The sequence below is a fragment of the Somniosus microcephalus genome, unplaced genomic scaffold, assembly GCF_052327205.1.
Source record: "Somniosus microcephalus isolate GS21.2 unplaced genomic scaffold, FLI_Smic_1.0 unresolved_chr3, whole genome shotgun sequence".
NCBI lineage: Eukaryota > Metazoa > Chordata > Chondrichthyes > Squaliformes > Somniosidae > Somniosus > Somniosus microcephalus.
In genome coordinates, this window is record NW_028225181.1 from 16436218 (window position 1) to 16462463 (window position 26246).

The 26246-nt window shown below is 52.4% G+C and overlaps 1 protein-coding gene across 1 annotated transcript in view; it reads right to left on the bottom strand.

Moving 5' to 3' along the window:
* Positions 1-3464: 3464 nt before the first annotated feature.
* The window catches only part of LOC147091230 (CD209 antigen-like protein A), a 130694-nt gene continuing 107912 nt past the window's right edge, over positions 3465-26246 (bottom strand). The window contains exons 5-6 of the mRNA XM_085976697.1: positions 16286-16398; positions 3465-3712 (exon numbers count right to left, since the gene is read on the bottom strand). Coding sequence (XP_085832823.1) covers positions 3550-3712; positions 16286-16398 — 276 coding nt within the window. The 3' untranslated portion in view covers positions 3465-3549. The remainder of the gene's footprint in view (positions 3713-16285; positions 16399-26246) is intronic.

Here is a 26246-nt window from a genome sequence, read left to right on the forward strand (position 1 = left end):
GGTTCCGCACATCGACCAGGAGGCCGTTGGCGCACAGGAAATCCGTGCCGAGGATGGCTTGTGAAACTCTGGCCGTAACAAATTCCCAAACAAATCGCTGGCTGCCGAAGCACACCTGGACCCGCTGTTTGCCGAAGGTCCGGATAGCTCCGCCATTGGCCGCTTCGAGTGAGAGGCCGTGCCTCCCAGCTTGAACGTCAATAGCGGACGTGGGTATAATGCTGCACTGTGCGCCGGTGTCGCATAGGAATCGCCGACCAGAGATGGAATCGATGATGAACAACAGCTTGCCAGAATTTCCGATGGCCATCGCAGCCGCGGGGCACCCATCAGACCCGTTCTTCTTTTGCCGGGGTTGCAGTTGGGTTTTTTTGGGAGAGAAGCTGCAGGGAGGGCGGCAACATCTGGCTTTCGTGCCAAACCGCGCGTGGTAGGAGCACAGCCCCGAAGGTTGAGGAGCTGGGGTGGCGTCTGAGGGGGATGGGCGCCTCGTGGCAGCGCAGTACTGCTGCGTCACCGCGAAAATCTTGTCCGCTTCGGCAGCAAGCGCTGCGCAGTCTGAGACTTCGGACCTGGCCAGGGCAGCTTGTACTTGCTCCGGTAACTGACTGAGGAAGCGTTCCGGTTCGGAGCCAAGGAGCGTGAGCATTTGGCTCATGAGCTCAGACGGCTTGGAGTCCCTGAGGCCAGGCATAGCGAGCAGTCGGCGGGCGCGCTCCAACTTCGAGAGCCCGAAGACCTGTAACAAACGCGCCTTGATTGTTTCATACTTGCGGTCGTCCGGGGGGTTCTCAAGCAGGCTGACGATCCGCGACACAGTGGAGCTGTCGAGAACGGAGACCACGTAAAAATATCGGGTCTGATCCGCAACAATGTTCCGTAATGCAAACTGGGCTTCGACCTGGATGAACCAGGCGGTCACTTGTTGCTCCCAGAATTGCCATCCCAGGTATCAGTCTGGTGAATCTTCGCTGAACTCCCTCCATGGCAAGAACGTCCTTCCTCAGATAAGGCGACCAAAACTGCACACAATACTCAAGGTGTGGTCTCACCAAGGCCCTGTACAACTGCAGCAAGACATCCTTGTTCCTGTACTCAAACCCTCTCACTACGAAGGGCAACATACCATTTGCCTTCTTAACCGCCTGCTGCACCTGCATGCTTACCTTCAGCGACTGGCGAACAAGGACACCCAGGTCTCGTTGCACTTCCCCTTCTCCCAATCTATTGCCATTCAGATAATAATCTGCCTTCCTGTTTTTGCCACCAAAGTGGATAACCTCGCATTTATCCACATTATACTGCATCTGCCATACATCTGCCCAACCTGTCCAAATCACACTGGAGTTTCTCGGCATCCTCCTCACAGCACACACGCCCACCCAGCTTTGTGTCGTCTGCAAACTTGGAGATATTACATCTAGTTCCCTTGTCTAGATCATTAATATATAGTGAATAGCTGGGGTCCTAGCAGCGATCCCTGTGGTACCCGACTAGTCACTGCCTGCCTATCACCCCTGAACAGCCTAGCTCTAATATTAAGGTTACGCCCCTTTGTTCTGGACTCCCCTAACCAGAGGAAATAGTTTCTCTCTGTCGCCCCGATCAACTTCTTTAATCATCTTGAAACACCTCAATTAGATCCCCCTCAATCTTCTATATTGAAGGGAATACAAGCCAGGTTTACCTGCTCTCGTAACGTAACCCTTTTAACCCCAGTAATATTCCAGGGGATCCCCTCCAAGGCCAATCTATCCTTCCTCAGGTGCGATGTCCAGAAATGAATGCAATACTACAGGTGGGCTTGGATTGGTGAAGTTTAATTTCAAACAGTGAACACTGACATTCAGTCCTAGAGATTAAAAAAATAACAGCAAGGCATCTCTCTGACATCAGGTGATCCCTGACCCGCACATTTACATCAACTGAGAACCACGTCGAGAGAACGGGGCTGCAAGGGTAACGAACAGCCGAGAATGGTTCCAGATCTGCAGCTGATGCCGTGTCCATCGGCTGAAGAATCGAGGTTCGTTCTGGGACCTGGGTTTGACCCCAAGGCCCCAGAGGGTGAAAGGTCAGTCTCTGACCGACGACCTCGCCCAGTCCCCCCGCCACCTCTCTCTCGGACGTGGATTTGACCCCAGAGGGTGAAAGGTCAGTCTCCGACCGACGACCTCACCCAGTCGCCCCACCACCTCCCTCTGGGACTTGGGTTTGACCCCAGAGGGTGAAAGGTCAGTCTCCGACAGACGACCTCGCGCAGTCCCCCACCACCTCTCTCTGGGACTTGGGTTTGACCCGAGGATGAAAGGTCAGTCTCTGACTGACGACCTCACCCAGTCCCCCACCACCTCTGTCTGGGACTTGGGTTTGACCCCAAAGGGTGAAAGGTCAGTCTCCGACCAACGACCTTGCCCAGTCCCCCACCACCTCTCTCTGGGACGTGGGTTTGACCTGAGGGTGAAAGGTCAGTCTTTGACCGACGACCTCGCCCAGTCCCCCCACCACCTCTCGGGGACGTGGGTTTGACCCGAGGATGAAAGGTCAGTCTCTGACTGACGACCTCACCCAGTCCCCCCATCACCTCTCTCTGGGACGTGGATTTGACCCCAGAGGGGGAAAGGTCAGTCTCCGACCGACGACCTCGCCCAGTCCCCCACCACCTCTCTCTCGGACGTGGATTTGACCCCAGAGGGGGAAAGGTCAGTCTCCGACCGACGACCTCGCCCAGTCCCCCACCACCTCTCTCTGGGACTTGGGTTTGACCCCAGAGGGTGAAAGGTCAGTCTCCGACCAACGACCTCGCCCAGTCCCCCACCACCTCTCTCTGGGACTTGGGTTTGACCCCAGAGGGTGAAAGGTCAGTCTCCGACCAACGACCTCGCCCAGTCCCCCACCACCTCTCTCTGGGACTTGGGTTTGACCCGAGGGTGAAAGGTCAGTCTCTGACCGACGACCTCGCCCAGTCCCCCCACCACCTCTCTCTGGGACGTGGGTTTGACCTGAGGGTGAAAGGTCAGTCTTTGACCGACGACATCACCCAGTCCCCCACCACCTCTCTCTGGGACCTGGGTTTGACCCGAGGGTGAAAGGTCAGTCTCTGACTGACGACCTCGCCCAGTCCCCCACCACCTCTGTCTGGGACTTGGGTTTGACCGCAGAGGGTGAAAGGTCAGTCTTTGACCGACGACCTCGCCCAGTCCCCCACCACCTCTGTCTGGGACATGGATTTGACCCCAGAGGGTGAAAGGTCAGTCTCTGACCCACTCAGTCCCCCCATTAGAGAGCATAGTCCTTTATCCCTTCCGTCTGGGACCTGGATCTGACACCGAGGGTGAAAGGTCAGCGTCCGACCCGGCGACGTCCCTCCGTCCCGCTTTCGCCAAGTCCCGGCGTGGAGTCCATTCACTCTCCTCTCTCAACGACACAGTTATTTTTTTAAGATTCAAAATGCAGAAAATGAGAAACAAAACAAGCAAACAAACTTCAAACTCTTGCGCTCTTCTGCGAACCAGCACCCTCTGAAGCCCAGGGCGCTCCGGGGTCGCCTCACAGTTTGATAGGGGGACTCTCCGACCTCCGCTTGCAGATCCAGTAGTGCGCCTCGGTGCACACAGCGTTGGCCCAGGCTCCGTTGCGTAGGAAGACGCAGTTCTTGAAAGCCTCCTGGTCGTAGTCGAAGTAACTGTCTGGATAGTTTCTGTCCCAGAATCTAGGGGGAGGGAAGGGGAGGGAGGAGGACAAGAGGGAGGAGCAGAGGGGGTCAGGTGGCAGTGCAGCTCCCCTGGTCAACAGAAACATAGAAGACTAGCTGGGGGGGCCCGGCGTTGCCAGGGCTTTTTTGGGCCGCGCGGTTTACGGCTGGGCGCTGCTGCTCCTGCGCTCTGTGTCACTGTTTCCCTCCCTGACCCTCTCTCTGTCTCTCCCCCTCTCTCTCCCTGCCCCTGTATGTCCCCTCTCCCTCTCTCTCCCTCCCTCTCTCCACCTCTGCCCCTCTCCTCTCCCTCCCCCTCTTTTGGCACCCGGGGCGCTCTCGGGCCGAGACGGACCCCAGCTGAGCTCCCGGTGCGGCCGGGCGCCGCGGGTCGCACGGTTTACGGCCGGCCGCTGACGCTCCCCCGCCCGCTGCGTGTGTCGGGCCGAGCGGTTGTGAGGCCCGGCCCGAGTGACTCGAACTCACCTCCCGCTCCCGGAGCCGCAATGTGGGGGTTTGTTTAGGTGGTGCTGTTGCTGTGGGGATGAAAAAAATGGCGGCGAAGTTTCGGGAGGCTGAAGGATTAGGTCCCGCCCGTGACGCACCAATTGGTCAACCATCAGGTCACTGAACTATAGGATTGGTCCACCATCACGTCACTCAACGCTAATGAGCGGTAGGATTGGTCAACCGCTAATGAGCGGATTTTTGAACATTTTTTGTCTACTGTCCGAACAATTTTTGTCTGACCAAAAAGTAAATACGCCTATTAGACTCCCCTGATCATAACCTTTCTTTTGATATAACATACGTGTAGGTACGCTCTGTAACTTTTGAGTGTATAGCGGACAGACAAACAAACAGACAAACCCCCTGTCTGTCCCTCCCTCTCTCTCACTCTCCACCTCTCCCCTCTCTCTCCCTCTCCCCCTGCTTTCCTCTCTGTCCCTCCCTCCCCTCTCCCTCCCTAGCGCCGCAGGCCCGGTGCCGTTGTGATAATTTGGGACCCAGGGAAGGGCTTTGAAAACTGAGCCCGGCCGTGGTGGCTGTGCGGGGCCTAGCGCTGGAGGCCCGGCCGGGCTCTCGGGCTGACACGGACCCCAGCTGAGCTGCCGGATGCCGCTCCCCCGCCCGCTCTGTGTCTCGGGCCGAGCGGTTGTGAGGCCCGGCCCGAGTGACCGAACTCACCTCCCGCTCCCGGAGCCGCAATGTGGGGGTTTGTTTGGCTGGTGCTGTCGCTGTGGGGATTTAAAAAATGGCGGCGAAGTTTCGGGAGGCTGCAGGATTAGGCCCGCCCACACACGGCGGATTGGTCAACCATCAGGTCACTGAAGTGTAGGATTGGTGAACCATCACGTCACTGAACGCTAATGAGCGGTAGGATTGGTCAATCGCTAATGAGCGGATTATTGTAAGTTTTTTAAACTTTTTTGTCTACTGTCTGAACAATTTTTGTCTGACCAAAAAGTAAATATGCCTATTAGACTCCCCTAATGATAAGCTTTCTTTTGATATAACATGCATGTAGGTACGCTCTATAACTTTGGAGTGTATAGCGGACAGACAGACAAACCAACCGCTTTATATATACAGATAGATAGGAGCAGGAGTAGGCCATTCGGCCCCTCGAGCCTGCTTTGCCATTTAATGAGATCGTGGCTGATCATCCAAATTCAGAACCCTGTCCCTGCCTTCTCCCCATATCCCTTGATCCCTTTAGCCTTAAGAAATATATCCAACTCCTTCTTGAATATATTTAATGAATTGGCCTCCACTGCCTTCTGTGGTAGAGAATTCCACAGGTTCACCACTCACTGGGTGAAGAAATTCCTCCTCATCTCTGTCCTAAATGGCTTACCCCTTATCCTTAGACTGTGACCCCTGGTTCTGGACTCCGAGACAATCAGGAACATCCTTCCTGCATCGAGTCTGTCCAGTCCTGTTAGAATTTTATAAGTTTCAATGAGATCCCCTCTCATTTTTCTAAACTCTAGCGAATATAAGCCCAATCTCTCTTCATACATCATTCCTGACATCCCAGGTATCAGTCTGGTGAATCTTCGCTGCACTCCCTCCATGGCAAGAACATCCTTCCTCAGATAAGGTGACCAAAACTGCACACAATACTCAAGGTGCGGTCTCACCAAGGCCCTGTACAACTGCAGCAAGACATCCTTGGTCCTGTACTCGAACCCTCTCGCTACAAAGGCCAACATACCATTTGCCGTCTTAACCGCCTGCTACACCTGCATACTTACCTTCAGCGACTGGTGCACAAGGACACCCGGGTCTCGTTGCACTTCCCCTTCTCCCAATCTATTGCCATTCAGATAATTATCTGCCTTCCTGTTTTTGCCACCAAAGTGGATAACCTCGCATTTATCCACGTTATATTGCATCTGCCATGCTTCTGCCCAAACACCCAGCCTGTCCAAATCATACTGGAGTTTCTCGGCATCCTCCTCACAGCACACACGCCCACCCAACTTTGTGTCGTCTGCAAACGATGAGAACATCCGCGAGCAGATTAGCTTTTCCCCGCCCCATTCACGAGTCTTCAAAGCAATGACTTAACCGCCTCCTTCTTCACGTCTGGAAACGGAAGGTGAGCTTCATCGTGCCATTCGACCATGGGTGGGGAATCATAGGCCCGTCCCGATCGAGGTCTGGATTCTGCCACTGTGCAGTGGGAGTCACCGGACTCCGATCAGGAGCAGGAGTTTCCCCTAACTGCCTAACTCTCAGGTGCTGAGGCAAAACAAGAGGAATCCCGACCAATCCACCGGCTGGGAGGTGACCTCTCGGAGACCAGGAATGATACCTTGAAGGAGTCATCCTTGGAGATTTAACTCTGGTCGCCACGTCAACACAGGGAAGGTGTTCATCATCAGTCTTTATCATTCCTATCTTATCTGCTCATCAACATGAGTTTCAACTACAGTCCCATCAAACACTCCCAGGGCAGGTACAGCACGGGTTAGATACAGAGTAAAGCTCCCTCTACACTGTCCCATCAAACACTCCCAGGGCAGGTACAGCATGGGTTAGATACAGAGTAAAGCTCCCTCTACACTGTCCCATCAAACACTCCCAGGGCAGGTACAGCACGGGTTAGATACAGAGTAAAGCTCCCTCTACACTGTCCCATCAAACACTCCCAGGGAAGGTACAGCACGGGTTTGATACAGAGTAAAGCTCCCTCTACACTGTCCCATCAAACACTCCCAGGGCAGGTACAGCATGGGTTAGATACAGAGTAAAGCTCCCTCTACACTGTCCCATCAAACACTCCCAGGGCAGGTACAGCACGGGTTAGAAACAGAGTAAAGCTCCCTCTGCACTGTCCCATCAAACACTCCCAGGGTAGGTACAGCACGGGTTAGATACAGAGTAAAGCTCCCTTTACACTGCCCCATCAAACACTCCCAGGGCAGGTACAGCACGGGGTTAGATACAGAGTAAAGCTCCCTCTACACTGTCCCATCAATCACTCCCAGGGCAGGTACAGCATGGGTTAGATACAGAGTAAAGCTCCCTCTACACTGTCCCATCATACACTCCCAGGGCAGGTTATGCACAGGTTAGATACAGAGTAACGCTCCCTCTACACTGCCCATCAAACACTCCCAGCGCAGGTACAGCATGGGTTAGATACAGAGTAAAGCTCCCTCTACACTGTCCCATCATACACTCCCAGGGCAGGTACAGCACGGGTTAGATACAGAGTAAAGCTCCCTCAACACTGTCCCATCAAACACTCCCAGGGCAGCTACAGCAGAGGTTAGATACAGAGTAAAGCTCCCTCTACACTGTCTCATCAAACACTCCCAGAGCAGGTACAGCACGGGTTAGATACAGAGTAAAGCTCCCTCGACATTGTCTCATCATACACTCCCAGGGCAGGTACAGCATGGGTTAGATGCAGAGTAAAGCTCCCTCTACACTGTCCCCATCAAACACTCCCAGGGCAGGTACAGCATGGGTTAGGTACAGAGTAAAGCTCCCTCTATACTGTCCCATCAAACACTCCCAGGGCAGGTTCAGCACGGGTTAGATACAGAGTAAAGCTCCCTCTACACTGTCCCATCAAACACTCCCAGGGCAGGTACTGCACGGGGTTAGATACAGAGTAAAGCTCCCTCTACACTGTCCCATCAAACACTCCCAGGGCAGGTACAGCCTAGGTTAGATACAGAGTAAAGCTCCCTCTACACTGTCCCATCAAACACTCCCAGGGCAGGTACAGCACGGGTTAGATACAGAGCAAACCTCCCTCTACACTGTCCCATCAAACACTCCCAGGGCAGGTACAGCACGGGGTTAGATACAGAGTAAAGCTCCCTCTACAATGTCCCCATCAAACACTCCCAGGGCAGGTACAGCATGGGTTAGATACAGAGTAAAGCTCCCTCTATACTGTCCCATCAAACACTCCCAGGGCAGGTACAGCACGGGTTAGATACAGAGTAAAGCTCCCTCTGCACTACCCATCAAACAGTCCCAGGGCAGCCACAGCACGGGTTAGATACAGAGTAAAGCTCCCTCCACACTGTCCCATCAAATACTCCCAGGGCAGGTACAGCACGGGTTAGATACAGAGTAAAGCTCCCTCTACAAGGTCACATCAAACACTCCCAGGGCAGGTACAGCACGGGTTAGATACAGAGTAAAGCTCCCTCAACACTGTCCCATCAAACACTCCCAGGGCAGGTACAGCACAGGTTAGATACAGAGTAAAGCTCCCTCGACACTGTCCCAGGGCAGGTACTGCACGGGGTTAGATACAGAGTAAAGCTCCCTCTACACTGTCCCATCAAATACTCCCAGGGCAGGTACAGCACGGCTGAGATACAGAGTAAAGCTCCCTCTACACTGTTCCATCAAACACTCCCAGGGCACGTACAGCACGGGTTAGATACAGAGTAAAGCTCCCTCTACACTGTCCCATCAAACACTCGCAGGGCAGCTACAGCAGAGGTTAGATACAGAGTAAAGCTCCCTCTACACTGTCCCATCAAACACTCCCAGGGCAGGTACAGCATGGGTTAGATACAGAGTAAAGCTCCCTCTATACTGTCCCATCAAACACTCCCAGGGCAGGTACAGCACGGGTTAGATACAGAGTAAAGCTCCCTCTACACTGTCCCATCAGACACTCCCAGGGCAGGTACAGCACGGGTTAGATACAGAGTAAAGATCCCTCTACACTGTCCCATCAAACAGTCCCAGGGCAGGTACTGCACGGGGTTAGATACAGAGTAAAGCTCCCTCTACACTGTCCCATCAAACACTCCCAGGGCAGCCACAGCACGGGTTAGATACAGAGTAAAGCTCCCTCTACACTGTCCCATCAAACACTCCCAGGGCAGGTACAGCATGGGTTAGATACAGAGTAAAGCTCCCTCTACACTGTCCCATCAAACACTCCCAGGGCAGGTACAGCACGGGTTAGAGACAGAGTAAAGCTCCCTTTACACTGTCCCCATCAAACACTCCCAGGGCAGGTACAGCATGGGTTAGATACAGAGTAAAGCTCCCTCGACACTGTCCCATCAAACTCCCAGGGCAGGTACAGCACGGGTTAGATACAGATTAAAGCTCGTTGGATCCTAAACTGGCTGAGTGGCAGGAGGCAGAGGGTGATGGTCGAAGGTTGCTTTTGTGACTGGAAGCCTGTGTCCAGTGGGGTACCTCAGGGATCGGTGCTGGGTCCCTTGTTGTTTGTGATCCACATAAATGATTTGGATGAGAATGTTAAAGGTATGATCAGTAAGTTCGCAGATGACACGAAAATTGGTGGGGTGGTAAATTGCGAGGAGGAAAGCCTCAGGCTACAGGACGATATAAACGGGTTGGTCAGATGGGCGGAAAAGTGGCAAATGGAATTTAACCCTGAAAAGTGCGAGGTGATGCATTTTGGACGGACAAATAAGGCAAGGGAATACACAATGAGTGGTAGGACCCCAGGAAGTACAGAGGGTCAGAGGGACCTTGGTGTACATGTACATAGATCCCTGAAGGCAGCGGAACAGGTAGATAAGGTGGTTAAAAAGGCATATGGGATACTTGCCTTCATTAGCCGAGGCATAGAATATAAGAGCAGGGAGGTTATGATGGAGCTGGACAAAACGCTAGTGAGGCCACAGCTGGAGTACTGTGTGCAGTTCTGGTCGCCTCACTATAGGAAGGATGTGATTGCTTTGGAGAGGGTGCAGAGAAGGTTCACCAGGATGTTACCTGGGATGGAGCGCCTCAGCTATGAAGAAAGACTAAACAGGCTGGGATTGTTTTCCTTGGAGCAAAGAAGGCTGAGGGGGGACCTGATTGAGGTGTACAAAATGATGAGGGGCATAGATAGGGTAGATAAAGAGGAACTTTTCCCCTTAGTAGGGGGGTCAATAACAAGGGGGCATAGATTCAGGGTAAGGGGCAGGAGATTTAGAGGGGATTTGAGGAGGAACTTTTTCACCCAGAGGGTGGGTGGAATGTGGAACTCAATGCCTGAAAGGGTGGTAGAGGCAGGAACCCTCACAACATTCAAGAAGCATTTGGATGAGCACTTGAAATGCCATTGCATACAAGGCTACGGACCAAATGCTGGAAAATGGGATTAGACTGGACAGGGATGGATGGGTGGCGCAGACACGATGGGCCGAAGGGCCTCTTTCTGTGCTGTAAAACTCTATGACTCTATAAAGCTCCCTCTACATTGTCTCATCATACACTCCCAGGGCAGGTACAGCACGGGTTAGATACAGGGTAAAGCTCCCTCTACACTGTCCCATCATACACTCCCAGGGCAGGTACAGCACGGGTTAGATACAGGGTAAAGCTCCCTCTACACTGTCCCATCATACACTCCCAGGGCAGGTTATGCACAGGTTAGATACAGAGTAACGCTCCCTCTACACTGTCCCATCAAACACTCCCAGGGCAGGTACAGCACGGGTTAGATACAGAGTAAAGCTCCCTCTAGACTGCCCCATCAAACACTCCCAGGGCAGGTACAGCACGTGTTAGATACAGAGTAAAGCTCCCTCTACACTGTCCCATCAAACACTCCCAGGGCAGGTACAGCACGGGTTAGATACAGAGTAAAGCTCCCTCTGCACTGTCCCATCAAACACTCCCAGCGCAGGTACAGCATGGGTTAGATACAGAGTAAAGCTCCCTCTACACTGTCCCATCATACACTCCCAGGGCAGGTACAGCACGGGTTAGATACAGAGTAAAGCTCCCTCTACACTGTCCTATCAATCACTCCCAGCGCAGGTACAGCATGGGTTAGATACATAGTAAAGCTCCCTCTACACTGTCCCATCATACACTCCCAGGGCAGGTACAGCACGGGTCAGATACAGAGTAAAGCTCCCTCTACACTGTCCCATCAAACACTCCCAGGGCAGGTACAGCACGGGTTAGCTACAGAGTAAAGCTCCCTCTACACTGTCCCATCAAACACTCCCAGGGCAGGTACAGCACGGGTTAGATACAGAGTAAAGCTCCCTCTACACTGTCCCATCATACACTCCCAGGGCAGGTACAGCACGGGTTAGATACAGAGTAAAGCTCCCTCGACACTGTCCCATCAAACTCCCAGGGCAGGTACAGCACGGGTTAGATACAGATTAAAGCTCGTTGGATCCTAAACTGGCTGAGTGGCAGGAGGCAGAGGGTGATGGTCGAAGGTTGCTTTTGTGACTGGAAGCCTGTGTCCAGTGGGGTACCTCAGGGATCGGTGCTGGGTCCCTTGTTGTTTGTGATCTACATAAATGATTTGGATGAGAATGTTAAAGGTATGATCAGTAAGTTCGCAGATGACACGAAAATTGGTGGGGTGGTAAATTGCGAGGAGGAAAGCCTCAGGCTACAGGACGATATAAACGGGTTGGTCAGATGGGCGGAAAAGTGGCAAATGAAATTTAACCCTGAAAAGTGCGAGGTGATGCATTTTGGACGGACAAATAAGGCAAGGGAATACACAATGAGTGGTAGGACCCTAGGAAGTACAGAGGGTCAGAGGGACCTTGGTGTACATGTACATAGATCCCTGAAGGCAGCGGAACAGGTAGATAAGGTGGTTAAAAAGGCATATGGGATACTTGCCTTCATTAGCCGAGGCATAGAATATAAGAGCAGGGAGGTTATGATGGAGCTGTACAAAACGCTGGTGAGGCCACAGCTGGAGTACTGTGTGCAGTTCTGGTCGCCTCACTATAGGAAGGATGTGATTGCTTTGGAGAGGGTGCAGAGAAGATTCACCAGGATGTTACCTGGGATGGAGCGCCTCAGCTATGAAGAAAGGCTAAACAGGCTGGGGTTGTTTTCCTTGGAGCAAAGAAGGCTGAGGGGGGACCTGATTGAGGTGTACAAAATGATGAGGGGCATAGATAGGGTAGATAAAGAGGAACTTTTCCCCTTAGTAGGGGGGTCAATAACAAAGGGGCATAGATTCAGGGTAAGGGGCAGGAGATTTAGAGGGGATTTGAGGAGGAACTTTTTCACCCAGAGGGTGGGTGGAATGTGGAACTCAATGCCTAAAAGGGTGGTAGAGGCAGGAACCCTCACAACATTCAAGAAGCATTTGGATGAGCACTTGAAATGCCATTGCATACAAGGCTACGGACCAAATGCTGGAAAATGGGATTAGACTGGACAGGGATGGATGGGTGGCGCAGACACGATGGGCCGAAGGGCCTCTTTCTGTGCTGTAAAACTCTATGACTCTATAAAGCTCCCTCTACATTGTCTCATCATACACTCCCAGGGCAGGTACAGCACGGGTTAGATACAGGGTAAAGCTCCCTCTACACTGTCCCATCATACACTCCCAGGGCAGGTACAGCACGGGTTAGATACAGGGTAAAGCTCCCTCTACACTGTCCCATCATACACTCCCAGGGCAGGTACAGCACGGGTTAGATACAGGGTAAAGCTCCCTCTACACTGTCCCATCATACACTCCCAGGGCAGGTTATGCACAGGTTAGATACAGAGTAACGCTCCCTCTACACTGTCCCATCAAACACTCCCAGGGCAGGTACAGCACGGGTTAGATACAGAGTAAAGCTCCCTCTTCACTGTCCCATCAAACACTCCCAGGGCAGAGACAGCATGGGTTAGATACAGAGTAAAGCTCCCTCTAGACTGCCCCATCAAACACTCCCAGGGCAGGTACAGCACGTGTTAGATACAGAGTAAAGCTCCCTCTACACTGTCCCATCAAACACTCCCAGGGCAGGTACAGCACGGGTTAGATACAGAGTAAAGCTCCCTCTACACTGTCCCATCAAACACTCCCAGCGCAGGTACAGCATGGGTTAGATACAGAGTAAAGCTCCCTCTACACTGTCCCATCATACACTCCCAGGGCAGGTACAGCACGGGTTAGATACAGTGTAAAGCTCCCTCGACACTGTCCCATCAATCACTCCCAGCGCAGGTACAGCATGGGTTAGATACATAGTAAAGCTCCCTCTACACTGTCCCATCATACACTCCCAGGGCAGGTACAGCACGGGTCAGATACAGAGTAAAGCTCCCTCTACACTGTCCCATCAAACACTCCCAGGGCAGGTACAGCACGGGTTAGCTACAGAGTAAAGCTCCCTCTACACTGTCCCATCAAACACTCCCAGGGCAGGTACAGCACGGGTTAGATACAGAGTAAAGCTCCCTCTACACTGTCCCATCATACACTCCCAGGGCAGGTTATGCACAGGTTAGATACAGAGTAACGCTCCCTCTACACTGCCCCATCAATCACTCCCAGCGCAGGTACAGCACGGGGTTAGATACACAGTAAAGCTCCCTCTACACTGTCCCATCATACACTCCCAGGGCAGGTACAGCACGGGTCAGATACAGAGTAAAGCTCCCTCTACACTGTCCCATCAAACACTCCCAGGGCAGGTACAGCACGGGTTAGCTACAGAGTAAAGCTCCCTCTGCACTGTCCCATCAAACACTCCCTGGGCAGGTACAGCACGGGTTAGATACAGAGTAAAGCTCCCTCTACACTGTCCCATCAAATACTCCCAGGGCAGGTACAGCACGGGTTAGATACAGAGTAAAGCTCCCTCGACACTGTCCCATCAAACTCCCAGGGCAGGTACAGCACGGGTTAGATACAGATTAAAGCTCGTTGGATCCTAAACTGGCTGAGTGGCAGGAGGCAGAGGGTGATGGTCGAAGGTTGCTTTTGTGACTGGAAGCCTGTGTCCAGTGGGGTACCTCAGGGATCGGTGCTGGGTCCCTTGTTGTTTGTGATCTACTTAAATGATTTGGATGAGAATGTTAAAGGTATGATCAGTAAGTTCGCAGATGACACGAAAATTGGTGGGGTGGTAAATTGCGAGGAGGAAAGCCTCAGGCTACAGGACGATATAAACGGGTTGGTCAGATGGGCGGAAAAGTGGCAAATGGAATTTAACCCTGAAAAGTGCGAGGTGATGCATTTTGGACGGACAAATAAGGCAAGGGAATACACAATGAGTGGTAGGACCCTTGGAAGTACAGAGGGTCAGAGGGACCTTGGTGTACATGTACATAGATCCCTGAAGGCAGCGGAACAGGTAGATAAGGTGGTTAAAAAGGCATATGGGATACTTGCCTTCATTAGCCGAGGCATAGAATATAAGAGCAGGGAGGTTATGATGGAGCTGTACAAAACGCTGGTGAGGCCACAGCTGGAGTACTGTGTGCAGTTCTGGTCGCCTCACTATAGGAAGGATGTGATTGCTTTGGAGAGGGTGCAGAGAAGATTCACCAGGATGTTACCTGGGATGGAGCGCCTCAGCTATGAAGAAAGGCTAAACAGGCTGGGGTTGTTTTCCTTGGAGCAAAGAAGGCTGAGGGGGGACCTGATTGAGGTGTACAAAATGATGAGGGGCATAGATAGGGTAGATAAAGAGGAACTTTTCCCCTTAGTAGGGGGGTCAATAACAAAGGGGCATAGATTCAGGGTAAGGGGCAGGAGATTTAGAGGGGATTTGAGGAGGAACTTTTTCACCCAGAGGGTGGGTGGAATGTGGAACTCAATGCCTAAAAGGGTGGTAGAGGCAGGAACCCTCACAACATTCAAGAAGCATTTGGATGAGCACTTGAAATGCCATTGCATACAAGGCTACGGACCAAATGCTGGAAAATGGGATTAGACTGGACAGGGATGGATGGGCGGCGCAGACACGATGGGCCGAAGGGCCTCTTTCTGTGCTGTAAAACTCTAAGACTCTATGACTCTATAAAGCTCCCTCTACATTGTCTCATCATACACTCCCAGGGCAGGTACAGCACGGGTTAGATACAGGGTAAAGCTCCCTCTACACTGTCCCATCATACACTCCCAGGGCAGGTTATGCACAGGTTAGATACAGAGTAACGCTCCCTCTACACTGTCCCATCAAACACTCCCAGTGCAGGTACAGCACGGGTTAGATACAGAGTAAAGCTCCCTCTACACTGTCCCATCATACACTCCCAGGGCAGGTACAGCACGGGTTAGATACAGAGTAAAGCTCCCTCTACACTGTCCCATCAAACACTCCCAGGGCAGGTACAGCACGGGGTTAGATACAGAGTAAAGCTCCCTCTGCACTGTCCCATCAAACACTCCCAGGGCAGGTACAGCACGGGTTAGATACAGAGTAAAGCTCCCTCTACACTGTCCCATCAAACGCTCCCAGGTCAGGTACAGCACGGGTTAGATACAGAGTAAAGCTCCCTCTACACTGTCCCATCAAACGCTCCCAGGGCAGGTACAGCACGGGTTAGATACAGAGTAAAGCTCCCTCTACACTGTCCCATCAAACACTCCCAGGGCAGGTACAGCACGGGTTAGATACAGAGTAAAGCTCCCTCTACACTGTCCCATCAAACACTCCCAGGGCAGGTACAGCACGGGTTAGATACAGAGTAAAGCTCCCTCTACACTGTCCCATCAAACACTCCCAGGGCAGGTACAGCACGGGTTAGATACAGAGTAAAGCTCCCTCTACACTGTCCCATCAAACACTCCCAGGGCAGGTACAGCACGGGTTAGATACAGATTAAAGCTCCCTCTACACTGTCCCATCAAACACTCCCAGGGCAGGTACAGCACGGGTTAGATACAGAGTAAAGCTCCCTCTACACTGTCCCATCAAACACTCCCAGGGCAGGTACAGCACGGGTTAGATACAGAGTAAAGCTCCCTCTACACTATCCCATCAAACACTCCCAGGGCAGGTACAGCACGGGTTAGATGCAGAGTAAAGCTCCCTCTACACTGTCCCATCAAACACTCCCGGGCAGGTACAGCGCGGGTTAGATACAGAGTAAAGCTCCCTCTACGCTGCCCCAACCTCAGAAGAGGTCCACTCTTGGGTCAGTGTGTCTATTACTATTTCCCGCACCAGCCCCCCTTGCAAAGACTGACCGTTTACAACCAGCAAGGTGCTCTCTCCTACTTTGGCCATTCCACACAGACGGAGCAAGGCTGAAACTGCAGGTTACAGCACCGGCCTTGATCTCCTCTGCCTGGGTTGGGTTTGAAGCTGGGTCTATTTTTGCTCCATAACACCCCCTCGCCCCCTCGGTCCAGCCTGTACTCACATCAGATCATCGAGTAGAGATGTACCATCCACCCATGTCCAGGCCGCTTCCATGGAATTGTCCATAATTCCAATCCAGTATATTCGACTCGCATTATATTCCGCCACGAATTGCTGGAAGGACAATCGGTCAGTGTGAGTCAGTCAGTCATATCCGAATGTTCCCTCGCAGATTGTGCCTAACCGACTAAGGACTGACACCTAGATTGACCGCACTAACATGCACCAAACCTCAAGATCCTACTCGTAAACCAACCCTCCATGAAAATATATCTACAACACAGGTTAGATAAAGCTCCCTCTACACTGTCCCATCAAACTCTCCCAGGGCAGGTACAGCACGGGTAAGATACAGAGTAAAGCTCCCTCTACACTGTCCCATCAAACACTCCCAGGGCAGGTACAGGACGGGTTAGATAAAGAGTAAAGCTCCCTCTACACTGTCCCATCAAACACTCCCAGGGCAGGTACAGCACGGGTTAGATACAGAGTAAAGCTCCCTCTACACTGTCCCATCAAACACTCCCAGGGCAGGTACAGCACGGGTTAGATACAGAGTAAAGCTCGCTCTACACTGTCCCATCAAACACTCCCAGGGCAGGTACAGCACGGGTTAGATACAGAGTAAAGCTCCCTCTACACTGTCCCATCAAACACTCCCAGGGCAGGTACAGCACGGGTTAGATACAGAGTGATGTGCCTCAATAAATCCGAGACTCGATGTTAGCGAAACAAAACAAGGCTTTTATTGACTTAGAAGGTAACACACAGAGGAGAGGTATCTTCCATCCAGAGCTCTGCCGTACTGGATGTGATGCAGGCTGGGCCAGCTTACATAGGGGCCAGGTATGGGCGGAGCCCTACACATAGTACAATACAATGGTGAGGAAACGGAACTGAGGTAAGGGAAATGAAACTGAAACGAACCACAGTCACAGGCAGAGAATACCAATGAGTGAAGAATGGACTATATCATCACACAGAATAAAGCTCACTCTGCACTGTCCCATCAAGCACTCCCAGGGCAGGTACAGCATGGGTTAGATACAGAGTAAAGCTCCCTCTACACTCTCCCATCAAACACTCCCAGGGCAGGTACAGCACGGATTAGATACAGAGTAAAGCTCCCTCTACACTGTCCCATCAAACACTCCCAGGGCAGGTACAGCACGGGATAGATAGAGAGTAAAGCTCCCTCTACACTGTCCCATCAAACACTCCCAGGGCAGGTACAGCACGGGTTAGATACAGAGTAAAGCTCCCTCTGCACTGCCCCATCAAACACTCCCAGGGCAGGTACAGCACGGGTTAGATACAGAGTAAAGCCCCATCTACACTGTCCCATCAAACACTCCCAGGGCAGGTGCAGCACAGGGTTAGATACAGAGTAAAGCTCCCTCTACACTGTCCCATCAAACACTCCCAGGGCTGGTGCAGCACAGGTTAGATACAGAGCAAAGCTCCCTCTACACTGTCCCATCAAACACTCCCAGGGCAGGCACAGCACGGGTTAGATACAGAGTAAAGCTCCCTCTACACTGTCCCATCAAACACTCCCAGGACAGGTACAGCACGGGTTGGATACAGAGTAAAGCTCCCTCGACACTGTCCCATCAAACACTCCCAGGGCAGGAACAGCACGGGTTAGATACAGAGTAAAGCTCCCTCTACGCTGTCCCATCAAACACTCCCGGGGCAGGTACAGCACGGGTTAGATACACAGTAAAGCTCCCTCTACACTGTCCCATCAAACACTCCCAGGGCAGGGACAGCACGGGTTAGATACAGAGTAAAGCTCCCTCGACACTGTCCAATGAAACACTCCCTGGGCAGGTACAGCACGGGTTAGACACAGAGTAAAGCTCCCTCTACACTGTACCACCAAACACTCCCAGGGCAGGTACAGCACGGGTTAGGTGCAGAGTAAAGCTCCCTCTACACTGTCCCATCTAACACTCCCAGGACAGGTACAGCACGGGTTGGATACAGAGTAAAGCTCCCTCTACACTGTCCCATCAAACACTCCCAGGGCAGCTACAGCATGGGTTAGATACAGAGTAAAGCTCCCTCTGCACTGTCCCATCAAACACTCCCAGGGCAGGTACAGCACGATTTAGATGCAGGGTAAAGCTCCCTCTGCAGTGTCCCATCAAACACTCCCAGGGCTGGTACAGCACGGGTTAGATACAGAGTAAAGCTCCCTCTACACTGCCCCATCAAACACTCCCAGGGGAGGTACAGCACGGGTTAGATACAGAGTAAAGCTCCCTCTACACTGTCCCATCAAACACTCCCAGGACAGGTACAGCACGGGTTGGATACAGAGTAAAGCTCCCTCGACACTGTCCCATCAAACACTCCCAGGGCAGGAACAGCACGGGTTAGATACAGAGTAAAGCTCCCTCTACGCTGTCCCATCAAACACTCCCGGGGCAGGTACAGCACGGGTTAGATACACAGTAAAGCTCCCTCTACACTGTCCCATCAAACACTCCCAGGGCAGGGACAGCACGGGTTAGATACAGAGTAAAGCTCCCTCGACACTGTCCAATGAAACACTCCCTGGGCAGGTACAGCACGGGTTAGACACAGAGTAAAGCTCCCTCTACACTGTACCACCAAACACTCCCAGGGCAGGTACAGCACGGGTTAGGTGCAGAGTAAAGCTCCCTCTACACTGTCCCATCTAACACTCCCAGGACAGGTACAGCACGGGTTGGATACAGAGTAAAGCTCCCTCTACACTGTCCCATCAAACACTCCCAGGGCAGCTACAGCATGGGTTAGATACAGAGTAAAGCTCCCTCTGCACTGTCCCATCAAACACTCCCAGGGCAGGTACAGCACAGGGTTCGACACAGAGTAAAGCTCCCTCTACACTGTCCCATCAAACACTCCCAGGGCAGGTGCAGCACAGGTTAGATACAGATTAAAGCTCCCTCTACACTGTCCCATCAAACACTCCCAGGGCAGGTGCAGCACAGGTTAGATACAGAGTAAAGCTCCCTCCACACTGTCCCATCAAACACTCCCAGGGCAGGTACAGCACGGGTTAGATACAGAGCAAAGCTCCCTCTACACTGTCCCATCAAATACTCCCAGGGCAGGTACAGCACGGGTTGGATACAGAGTAAATCTCCCTCCACACTGTCCCATCAAACACTCCCAGGGCAGGAACAGCACCGCTTAGATACAGAGTAAAGCTCCCTCTACACTGTCCCATCAAACACTCCCAGGGCAGGTACAGCACGGGTTAGATACAGAGTAAAGCTCCCTCTACACTGTCCCATCAAACACTCCCAGGGCAGGAACAGCACCGCTTAGATACAGAGTAAAGCTCCCTCTGCACTGTCCCATCAAACACTCCCGGGGCAGGTACAGCACGGGTTAGATACACAGGAAAGCTCCCTCTACACTGTCCCATCAAACACTCCCAGGGCAGGTACAGCACGGGTTAGATACAGATTAAAGCTCCCTCTACACTGTCCCGTCAAACACTCCCAGGGCAGGTACAGCACGGGTTAGATACAGAGTAAAGCTCCCTCTACACTGTCCCATCAAACACTCCCAGGGCAGGTGCAGCACGAGTTAGATACAGAGTAAAGCTCCCTCTACACTGTCCCATCAAACACTCCCGGGGCAGGTACAGCACGGGTTAGATACACAGTAAAGCTCCCTCTACACTGTCCCATCAAACACTCCCAGGGCAGGTACAGCACAGGTTAGATACAGAGTAAAGCTCCCTCTACACTGTCCCATCAAACACTCCTTGGGCAGGTACAGCACGGGTTAGATACAGAGTAAAGCTCCCTCTACACAGTCCCATCAAACACTCCCAGTGCAGGTACAGCACGGGTTAGATACAGAGTAAAGCTCCCTCCACACTGTCCCATCAAATACTCCCAGGGCAGGTACAGCACGGGTTAGACACAGAGTAAAGCTCCCTCTGCACTGTCCCATCAAACACTCCCAGGACAGGTACAGCACGGGTTGGATACAGAGTAAAGCTCCCTCTACACTGTCCCATCAAACACTCCCAGGGCAGGTACAGCACGATTTAGATGCAGGGTAAAGCTCCCTCTGCAGTGTCCCATCAAACACTCCAAAGGCAGGTACAGCACGGGATAGATACAGAGTAAAGCTCCCTCTACACTGTCCCATCAAACACTCCCAGGGCTGGTACAGCACGGGTTAGACACAGAGTAAAGCTCCCTCTACACTGCCCCATCAAACACTCCCAGGGGAGGTACAGCACGGGTTAGATACAGAGTAAAGCTCCCTCTACACTGTCCCATCAAACACTCCCAGGGCAGGTGCAGCACAGGGTTAGATACAGAGTAAAGCTCCCTCTACACTGTCCCATCAAACACTCCCAGGGCAGGTGCAGCACAGGTTAGATACAGATTAAAGCTCCCTCTACACTGTCCCATCAAACACTCCCAGGGAAGGCACAGCACGGGTTAGATACAGAGTAAAGCTCCCTCCACTCTGTCCCATCAAACACTCCCAGGGCAGGTACAGCACGGGTTAGATACAGAGCAAAGCTCCCTCTACACTGTCCCATCAAATACTCCCAGGGCAGGTACAGCACGGGTTGGATACAGAGTAAATCTCCCTCTACACTGTCCCATCAAACACTCCCAGGGCAGGTACAGCACGGGTTAGATACAGAGTAAAGCTCCCTCTACACTGTCCCATCAAACACTCCCAGGGCAGGTACAGCACGGGTTAGATACAGAGTAAAGCTCCCTCTACACTGTCCCATCAAACACTCCCAGGGCAGGTACAGCACGGGTTAGATACAGAGTAAAGCTCCCTCTACACTGTCCAATCAAACACTCCCAGGGCAGGTACAGCACGGGTTAGATACAGAGTAAAGCTCCCTCTACACTGTCCCATCAAACATTCCCAGGGCAGGCACAGCACGGGTTAGATACAGAGTAAAGCTCCCTCTGCACTGTCCCATCAAACACTCCCAGGGCAGGTACAGCACGGGTTAGATACAGAGTAAAGCTCCCTCTACACTGTCCCATCAAACACTCCCAGGGCAGGTACAGCACGATTTAGATGCAGAGTAAAGCTCCCTCTACACTGTCCCATCAAACACTCCCAGGGCAGGTACAGCACGGGACAGATACAGAATAAAGCTCCCTCTACACTGTCCCATCAAACACTCCCAGTGCAGGTACAGCATGGGTTAGATACAGAGTAAAGCTACCTCTACACTGTCCCATCAAACACGCCCAGGGCAGGCACAGCACGGGTTAGATACAGAGTAAAGCTCCCTCTACACTGTCCCATCAAACACGCCCAGGGCAGGCACAGCACGGGTTAGATACAGAGTAAAGCTCCCTCTACACTGTCCCATCAAACACGCCCAGGGCATGTACAGTACGGGTTCGATACTGAGTAAAGCTTCCTCTACACTGTCCCATCAAACACTCCTGGGGCAGGTACAGCACGGGTTAGATACAGAGTAAAGCTCCCTCTACACTGTCCCATCAAACACTCCCAGGGCAGGTACAGCACAAGTTAGATACAGAGTAAAGCTCCCTGTACACTGTCCCATCAAACACTCCCAGGGCAGGTACAGCACGGGTTAGATACAGAGTAAAGCTCCCTCTACACTGTCCCATCAAACACTCCCAGGGCAGGAAAAGCAGGGGTTAGATACAGAGTAAAGCTCCCTCTACACTGTCCCATCAAACACTCCCAGGGCAGCTACAGCATGGGTTAGATACACAGTAAGGCTCCCTCTACACTGTCCCATCAAACACTCCCGGGGCAGGTACAGCACGGGTTAGGTACACAGTAAAGCTCCCTCTACAATGTCCCATCAAACACTCCCAGGGCAGGTACAGCACAGGTTAGAGACAGTTTAAAGCTCCCTCTACACTGTCCCATCAAACACTCCTAGGGCAGGTACAGCACGGGTGAGATACAGAGTAAAGCTCCCTCTACACTGTCCCATCAAACACTCCCAGGGCAGGTACAGCACGGGTTAGATACAGAGTAAAGCTCCCTCTACACTGTCCAATCAAACACTCCCAGGGCAAGTACAGCACGGGTTACATGCAGAGTAAAGCTCCCTCTACACTGTCCCATCAAACACTCCCAGGGCAGGTACAGCACGGGTTAGATACAGAGTAAAGCTCCCTCTGCACTGTCCAATCAAACACTCCCAGGGCAAGTACAGCACGGGTTAGATACAGAGTAAAGCTCCCTCTACACTGTACCACCAAACACTCCCAGGGCAGGTACAGCACGGGTTAGATACAGAGTAAAGCTCCCTCTACACTGTCCCATCAAACACTCCCAGGGCAGGTACAGCACGGGTTAGATACAGAGTAAAGCTCCCTCTACACTGTCCCATCAAACACTCCTCGGGCAGGTACAGCACGGGTTAGATACAGAGTAAAGCTCCCTCTACACAGTCCAATCAAACACTCCCAGGGCAGGTGCAGCATGGGTTAGATACAGAATAAAGCTCCCTCTACACTGTCCCATCAAACACTCCCAGGGCAGGTACAGCACAGGTTAGATACAGAGTAAAGCTCCCTCTACACTGTCCCATCAAACACTCCCAGGGCAGGTACAGCACGGGTTGGATACAGAGTAAATCTCCCTCTACACTGTCCCATCAAACACTCCCAGGGCAGGTACAGCACGGGTTAGATACAGAGTAAAGCTCCCTCTACACTGTCCCATCAAACACTCCCAGGGCAGGTACAGCACGGGTTAGATACAGAGTAAAGCTCCCTCTACACTGTCCCATCAAACACTCCCAGGGCAGGTACAGCACGGGTTAGATACAGAGTAAAGCTCCCTCTACACTGTCCAATCAAACACTCCCAGGGCAGGTACAGCACGGGTTAGATACAGAGTAAAGCTCCCTCTACACTGTCCCATCAAACATTCCCAGGGCAGGCACAGCACGGGTTAGATACAGAGTAAAGCTCCCTCTGCACTGTCCCATCAAACACTCCCAGGGCAGGTACAGCACGGGTTAGATACAGAGTAAAGCTCCCTCTACACTGTCCCATCAAACACTCCCAGGGCAGGTACAGCACGATTTAGATGCAGAGTAAAGCTCCCTCTACACTGTCCCATCAAACACTCCCAGGGCAGGTACAGCACGGGACAGATACAGAATAAAGCTCCCTCTACACTGTCCCATCAAACACTCCCAGTGCAGGTACAGCATGGGTTAGATACAGAGTAAAGCTACCTCTACACTGTCCCATCAAACACGCCCAGGGCAGGCACAGCACGGGTTAGATACAGAGTAAAGCTCCCTCTACACTGTCCCATCAAACACGCCCAGGGCATGTACAGTACGGGTTCGATACTGAGTAAAGCTTCCTCTACACTGTCCCATCAAACACTCCTGGGGCAGGTACAGCACGGGTTAGATACAGAGTAAAGCTCCCTCTACACTGTCCCATCAAACACTCCCAGGGCAGGTACAGCACAAGTTAGATACAGAGTAAAGCTCCCTGTACACTGTCCCATCAAACACTCCCAGGGCAGGTACAGCACGGGTTAGATACAGAGTAAAGCTCCCTCTACACTGTCCCATCAAACACTCCCAGGGCAGGAAAAGCAGGGGTTAGATACAGAGTAAAGCTCCCTCTACACTGTCCCATCAAACACTCCCAGGGCAGCTACAGCATGGGTTAGATACACAGTAAGGCTCCCTCTACACTGTCCCATCAAACACTCCCGGGGCAGGTACAGCACGGGTTAGGTACACAGTAAAGCTCCCTCTACAATGTCCCATCAAACACTCCCAGGGCAGGTACAGCACAGGTTAGAGACAGTTTAAAGCTCCCTCTACACTGTCCCATCAAACACTCCTAGGGCAGGTACAGCACGGGTGAGATACAGAGTAAAGCTCCCTCTACACTGTCCCATCAAACACTCCCAGGGCAGGTACAGCACGGGTTAGATACAGAGTAAAGCTCCCTCTACACTGTCCAATCAAACACTCCCAGGGCAAGTACAGCACGGGTTACATGCAGAGTAAAGCTCCCTCTACACTGTCCCATCAAACACTCCCAGGGCAGGTACAGCACGGGTTAGATACAGAGTAAAGCTCCCTCTGCACTGTCCAATCAAACACTCCCAGGGCAAGTACAGCACGGGTTAGATACAGAGTAAAGCTCCCTCTACACTGTACCACCAAACACTCCCAGGGCAGGTACAGCACGGGTTAGATACAGAGTAAAGCTCCCTCTACACTGTCCCATCAAACACTCCCAGGGCAGGTACAGCACGGGTTAGATACAGAGTAAAGCTCCCTCTACACTGTCCCATCAAACACTCCCAGGGCAGGTACAGCACGGGTTAGATACAGAGTAAAGCTCCCTCTACACTGTCCCATCAAACACTCCCGGGGCAGGTACAGCACGGGTTAGATACACAGTAAAGCTCCCTCTACACTGTCCCATCAAACACTCCCAGGGCAGGTACAGCACAGGTGAGATACAGAGTAAAGCTCCCTCTACACTGTCCCATCAAACACTCCCAGGGCAGGAACAGCACGGGTTAGATACAGAGTAAAGCTCCCTCTACACTGTCCCATCAAACACTCCCAGGGCAGGTACAGCATGGGTTAGATACAGAGTAAAGCTCCCTCTACACTGTCCCATCAAACACTCCCAGGGCCGGTACAGCACGATATAGATGCAGAGTAAAGCTCCCTCTACACTGTCCCATCAAACACTCCCAGTGCTGGTACAGCACGGGTTAGACACAGAGTAAAGCTCCCTCTGCACTGTCCCATCAGACACTCCCAGGGCAGGTACAGCACGATTTAGATGCAGAGTAAACCTCCCTCTACACTGTCCCATCAAACACTCCCAGGGCAGGTACAGCATGGGTTAGATACAGAGTAAAGCTCCCTCTACACTGTCCCATCAAACACTCCCAGGGCCGGTACAGCACGATATAGATGCAGAGTAAAGCTCCCTCTACACTGTCCCATCAAACACTCCCAGTGCTGGTACAGCACGGGTTAGACACAGAGTAAAGCTCCCTCTGCACTGTCCCATCAAACACTCCCAGGGCAGGTACAGCACGGATTAGACACAGAGTAAACCTCCCTCTACACTGTCCCATCAAACACTCCCAGGGCAGGTGCAGCACGGGTCAGATACAGAGTAAGGGTCCCTCGACACTGTCCCATCAAACAGTCCCAGGGCAGGTACAGCACGGGTTAGATACAGAGTAAAGCTCCCTCTACACAGTCCAATCAAACACTCCCAGGGCAGGTGCAGCATGGGTTAGATACAGAATAAAGCTCCCTCTACACTGTCCCATCAAACACTCCCAGGGCAGGTACAGCACAGGTTAGATACAGAGTAAAGCTCCCTCTACACTGTCCCATCAAACACTCCCAGGGCAGGTACAGCACGGGTTAGATACAGAGTAAAGCTCACTCGACACTGTCCCATCAAACACTCCCAGGGCAGGTACAGCACGGGTTAGATGCAGAGTAAAGCTCCCTCTACACTGTCCCATCAAACACTCCCAGGACAGGTACAGCACGGGTTGGATACAGAGTAAAGCTCCCTCTACACTGTCCCATCAAACACTCCCAGGGCAGGTACAGCCCGGGTTGGATACAGAGTAAAGCTCCCTCTACACTGTACCACCAAACACTCCCAGGGCAGGTACAGCACGGGTTAGATACAGAGTAAAGCTCCCTCTACACTGTCCCATCAAACACTCCCAGGACAGGTACAGCACGGGTTGGATACAGAGTAAAGCTCCCTCTACACTGTCCCATCAAACACTCCCGGGGCAGGTACAGCACGGGTTAGATACACAGTAAAGCTCCCTCTACACTGTCCCATCAAACACTCCCAGGGCAGGTACAGCACGGGTTAGATACAGAGTAAAGCTCCCACTGCACTGTCCCATCAAACACTCCCAGGGCAGGTACAGCACGATTTAGATGC